We start from the raw sequence: 6,000 nt of genomic DNA on the forward strand, positions 1-6,000 counted from the left end.
AAGAGGATAGATAACGTAGCATGGCAAATGTAGCTATTCATTAGTCAATATTAATTTCGACAAGAACATTGGTGTGAAGGTGTCACCTTTTGCGACAATAACGCCCTGACGACCTGTTGGGCCACGTCATCCAGCCTCCGTTCATGGTCGCCCCCCAGCCCGGCTGATAGTGCTGACAGTTGCCCCCGGAGACGCTCGTTTTCAGCTGACAAGGAGGATAACTGGCTTTGGTAGTGCGACGCGGACGCCTGCAACGACGGAGAAATTGGTTTTAGTTTTTAGTTAGTAAACTTAACTAAATCGAATGAGTTAGAAACTGAATTTATGAATTCTACTTCTGACTATACTAGTCAGTCGATGTCAGCTTTCGTATCAAGAATACAATATTATATTATTTTAATTTTAATTCCTTTTGTCGATAAAGATGTGTTTTTGTTTTATTTTAAACACAGAACAAGCGTCCTATTATTTTTTATAAAGTTCAAAGACGTTCGCTAAAATTCGAAGATGCGGAAAAAATAACAAACAAATCACCCAGTATTTTCGGTGGATCATTAATTGTTATCCCGTCACCATTACGCCACTCCATGTTTATCCATCAAACGGTTTGATACTGTAAAAAATATTATGAAAAGGGCCTATCATTCGCACTCTTAATTAAGCGACCATAGACTACGAAAAATAAACAACCATTTTAACTTGACCTGTGCGGTTCTTCACGCCTCTGTAGATGAAGTATTATAGCTAGGTGCTTGTTTTCACTTTCAGGGGTCTTGTTACGTTTGATTAGGATCAAAATCCGCAACTTCAAACTTGCATCTGTCATGCACAATTTTCGATCTTATTTCAACGTGCTAAGTGTGAACCTTAGCGCAGGTTTAACATGTTCGTGTGAGGTTTTCATTAATCATCAAGGGGGCGACACAAAGAGTATGAATCTGTTTGTCCGTCTGTCTGAAACAACATGCAGTTGTTACGGCGTCAAAGGGGCGAGGATTCAATGGTAGTTACGAGTGCGTTTAATTTCAACATCTTTTATAGCCATGTCCACTTTTACAGCTTCAAAAAAGGTTCAAATGTATTGGGTATATACCTAACTGAGAACTGGGTAAATTCAGAATTCTTTATTCAATTTAGGATGATATACATCACTTATTAACGTCAAAAAATTACTGAAACTAAGTCTTAAATACTTATTCAAAGTGAAGTTTGTGTAGATACAGATTATTTAATGTTAAGTAAATCGTCATCGTATAAGTAAGAAGATGATAAACTTGAAATATTAATTCGTATTTGAAAATAAACGAAAATATACTCTGAACTAAATCAATCAAGTACCTAATTTACCTAGTCAAGTGAAGTGATAAAAGTAATTGAAATTATTAGAAACACCAGTGAAAAAATATTTTGTTATGTTAAGTTTTTTTTAAATTCCAATCATTTGGATCAGAAAAGTGCAGAGATTCATTAGAGTGGATTTTTTTTTTTCACAAAAATATATTCCTGCTATAACTTGTCAGTTCTGTCTGATAAATAATTATCTGATCCGTTGACGTGTAGCTACAAATACATTCTAGTAAATAAGTTTAATCAAGTTTTAATTTATTTCGAGGCACCACATCTGCTTCGAGATAAACCAATTAAAATGAACCATTTGAATCGCTTTCCCATCAAAGGATAGAATGAGATGGAGCACAATACATCTGTCTCTGAATCCCACCATTTGTTATAATTTTCTTATTCTTGCTTCAAATAGATAAATTAATTAAGTTGATGGATTAATTTAGTAATTAATTGTACCTAGGTCGTTGGCGTCGTAATTATAAACTTGAGATATTCAAAATGTTTCACTTCGCACGGCCAACTTTATTCTTATGAAAATGGTGAAATTACATACTTATGTAGATACAAAAAAGTATATAAATAATATACCTAATTAAAATTTTGCGAAAACATAATATTATTTTCATTTCGTTCCGGACATAAAATTTTTTTTAGTTTATTTTTGACAAATGATGAATGAAAAAAAACATAATTTTCTATTATAATAACATTATTAAGCTTAATAAGTATGAAAATTAGTATGTATCTGTCTTTAAAAAAATACCTACTAATCACCTACTACGAAATCATATTACATTTTGCACACAAAAAATTTCAACATTTTTTACGGGACATAAAGAAGAATAACTAGTTCAGGAAGTTGCAACTAAAGAAATTATCTAATTAACATAGTGGTAGCCACAAAACTGCGTTATCACAAGATTAATGGCAGACTATGGTGAGTTGAAATAAGAATGCTGCGAATTTGTAAACAAGCGTAGTAACTGTGCACTTAGTACATTTGAAGAAGTAGAAATATTTACGGCACAATTTTTTGTAATCTAATGTTTCGTTGTTCCCGCCCGCAGATTGCAAAACCCAATAAGTGCTGGCTCGATGTCGTCCAGGATGTGTCGATGGTCTCACAAATCAAAAGGGGACCCTGGGATTTGACGCTATGCTGCTGAGAAAGAAAGTGTAAAAACGCTTGGGTGAGATAGATAAAACGGAAAGTTACTCCCCCATCTGAAGCTCTGTCGTCATCTGAAGTTCTGGGTACTATTCGAATCAATACATATTTCACCAATATGTAGGTAAAGTTCATTTTTAAGCTGCTAACCTAACCATATAGATACCTAGTTGATCCTAAAATTATCTTGTGATGAGAGAAAGATAGCGGTTGCCTGAAGGCTAGGGCCAACATAGCGGTGAAGACAGTGTACTGTCTGTCAGTGTACTGGGTGTAGTGACTTACTAACTCAATGTGAAATGGGGTTTGATTTTCTAAATCATTGTTTCGCATGCGTCGACAACCTTTTCAGCGGCTGATAGCATTACGGCAATAACCGTAATTACATCGTGTCATTAATCACGCTCTACAGCCTCGTGGGGCGACTTTTTGGGGAATTTTCGGTATTTGGGAGACATTTTGTATAGGTTGAAATAGAAGGACATCGAATTTTAGTACGTGTACCGGAACAATCATGTGTATGGGTATCGATTAAACCGACGACTATGAATCTTCAGGACTCGCGCAATGTTTATTTTATTAAAATGAAATACTAGTGTAAACTGCACGCGGCCAATTAGAAAAAATTCCATGTTTTTTTCTAATGTCAATAACAAAAAGTATATGGAGTTTGTATAACAGGGATGTGCTATGGTGTCACGATTTTTATACTTTTATAATGCCAAAAATTTGTAAATTAATACGTTATAATTAATTATTTAAATACCTTTGTATGTATTTTTTTATCCAATCAATAGGGTAGTTCAGATAATTGTAAAAAATTTACATATATATGTATATATATATATATATATATATATATATATAAACTAGATAAAATAGATATATTTATGATCATTATGATAATTCGTAGACTGTAACAATGTGGCTGGATCTAAATACGAAGATTTAAAGTTGGTTGGAAAGACCATTTTCAAAAAGTATGAAATTATAAAAGTAAATGTAACCATCATAAAAAGCAAAAATTTTATAACAACTTTTATTAAGAAGTCATTACCATAAACGTAATATTTAATGTAGTTGTCGAACAAACATAGCTTTCTTAGCGAACATTTCAGCACGTTGTAACGTCACTCCTACGTGTCATTTAGTAAGGAGCGCTTGGACGAGTCGAAAATGTGTGATTTTATTTTTGTCATATCATTGAAAGTATTGTCTTTATCACAGTAATTTTTTCACTGGTGTTTCTAATAATTTGAATTCGAATAGTAATCAAAACAAAAAATTGTCAACTAGCCTATTATCCGATTGGTGTCCGACTGTAGATATCAAAACTTACGGAATAGCCAAGTAAATAAATAAATATATTAGGACAAATCACACAGATTGAGCTAGCCCCAAAGTTCGAGATTTGTGTTATGGGATACTAACTCAACGATACTATATTGTATAACATATACATATATAGATAAACATTAAAGACCCGGGCCAATTAGAAAAAGATCATTTTCCATCATGACCCGACCGGGGATCGAACCCGAGACCTCTCGGTTCAGAGGCAAGCACTTTACCACTGCGCCACCGAGGTCGTCGAAAGTGTCAGCTTTCCTATTATTTCCATTTCAATTCGCACATTTCTATAGAAATAACTTTTTGATCGTGAAATGTTAAAATTTCGACATGCGGAAAATGGAAAATTGCAGCGTTCATCTCGTCTCGTCATTGCTTTTAAATATTAATTTGTTTCCATTATTCGACCACCAATTATTCCTATTTAATCCCGTGCGACTGTTGAAATGCAAAACAGTGGAATGCACATTTAAAATTGCAAACATTGAGCCACGCTGGCAGTGTCTTCCTAATTGCATTTACCGTGTGCTGAGGCACGGTAACGAAACCAATTAGATTGTTTCCATTGTAAGGCCGTGTACGATTTTAGCCTTTGGCGAAAATATTTCGTTTTTGGACACGACGTTTCCACCTAACGATGCATTAAATGTGGCAAAAAGATGTCTTGAATTCTTTCACAAAAATCATCACTAAAATTTGACTGCGATTCTATGTACTCTTGTTGATCATGGTTCAAAAGGGCTGAGATGATAATGATTAGGTAATGTACCTACTTATATTAGTTGTTCAGGTGATTAGAATTCAACTTAACAATAATATATTTGGCACCTAATTCAACGTGAAAATTTATTTAATTTAACTTACTTGCAGTTTTGAACGTTTTCTTCAAACAATAAATAAATAAATATATTAGGACAAATCACACAGATTAAGATAGCCTCAAAGTCCGAGACTTGTATTATGGGATACTAACTGAACGATACTATGTTTTATAACAAATACATATAAACATCCAAGACCCGGGCCAATCAGAAAAAGATCATTTTCCATCATGACTCGACCGGGGATCGAACCCGGGACCTCTCGGTTCAGTGGCAAGAACTTTACCACTGGGCCACCAAGGTCGAAACAATGGACACAAACCCAAAATATTATTGCGGTCCTCGATCCAGGAGTTCGGGATAATCCGACCAAATTGAAAGCAGTCAGTCCTATTATCCGACAATATCTCATACCTCCACTGAATAATTGATTAGCAAATATAGCATGGACGGAGAATTGCGTCAAAATGTGTCAGAATATTCTGACAACTAGAGACCGACCACCGTGCGCAATGACGATAATGTAGGAAAGCAGACTGAGAGTTCCGTCGCTCAACGACTGAAGAAGCATACATTGTTATGTAACTGAGAAAAAAATAGTAAGCCCCTCTGACGCGATAGGGACCAACACTGTTTAAATGAGTTTCTTTCGACGTTTCTATTCAGTAGTGGTCGTTCCGTAATCCTACTAGTTTGTAGCTTCGGTAAATATGTCCAGAGTCTCTTCATAGTCGTATTCCTCATGGCTGAGGGTCGTGGTCATTATTGGAATGAAACACACATAACAACTTTCTTAGCATTATTAATGGAGTGGTTTGCCATTGCCTTCTCCATTTCACACACAAGTTCATCATCAACCAGTGTGCAGTTTTCCTCACGATGTTTTCATTCACCGGAAGCAAGTGGTGGTCGATGAAAACTACTAGACATGAGTCAGATTGGTATACAAACTCATGTGACATGAGTAGGATTCGAACCTAAGATCCACAGGCGGGCGTCTCAACCATTACACCACCACCGCCCACCATGTCCAGAGTAGATGTGTCTATGTTTTCTAAATAGATATACTAATCGTATAATATCTAACTGTATATAATTATTTTGTTTGAGCTCGGGGCTCAGCTCAAATAACAGTTTACCAAAAACATAAGCGAATAACAAGTAAACACAATTAGTACCAGCGAGTGTAAATTTGACGTGCGCGGCCTGTAGGGGGTGCTGATAAAATGATGCACCCTCGATGTGGCCGGCGATAGGGGTGGGACACGGAAAACTATCGATATCGATGTAACCCGAAACCCGGATAGTCAAGCGCGT

The 6,000-nt window shown here is 35.6% G+C and overlaps 1 protein-coding gene across 9 annotated transcripts in view; it reads right to left on the bottom strand.

The window, feature by feature from the left end:
• The window catches only part of LOC128682914 (uncharacterized protein), a 343,500-nt gene that overhangs the window by 10,518 nt on the left and 326,982 nt on the right, over window positions 1-6,000 (bottom strand). For 8 of the 9 annotated variants that reach the window (XM_053767952.1, XM_053767960.1, XM_053767941.1 and 5 more), the window contains one exon: window positions 87-248. The exons of the other annotated variant lie outside the window; for it this stretch is intronic. In XM_053767952.1, coding sequence (XP_053623927.1) covers window positions 87-248 — 162 coding nt within the window. The remainder of the gene's footprint in view (window positions 1-86; window positions 249-6,000) is intronic. 9 annotated transcript variants of the gene reach the window in all.

This window comes from Plodia interpunctella, chromosome 3 (assembly GCF_027563975.2).
Source record: "Plodia interpunctella isolate USDA-ARS_2022_Savannah chromosome 3, ilPloInte3.2, whole genome shotgun sequence".
Lineage (NCBI taxonomy): Eukaryota > Metazoa > Arthropoda > Insecta > Lepidoptera > Pyralidae > Plodia > Plodia interpunctella.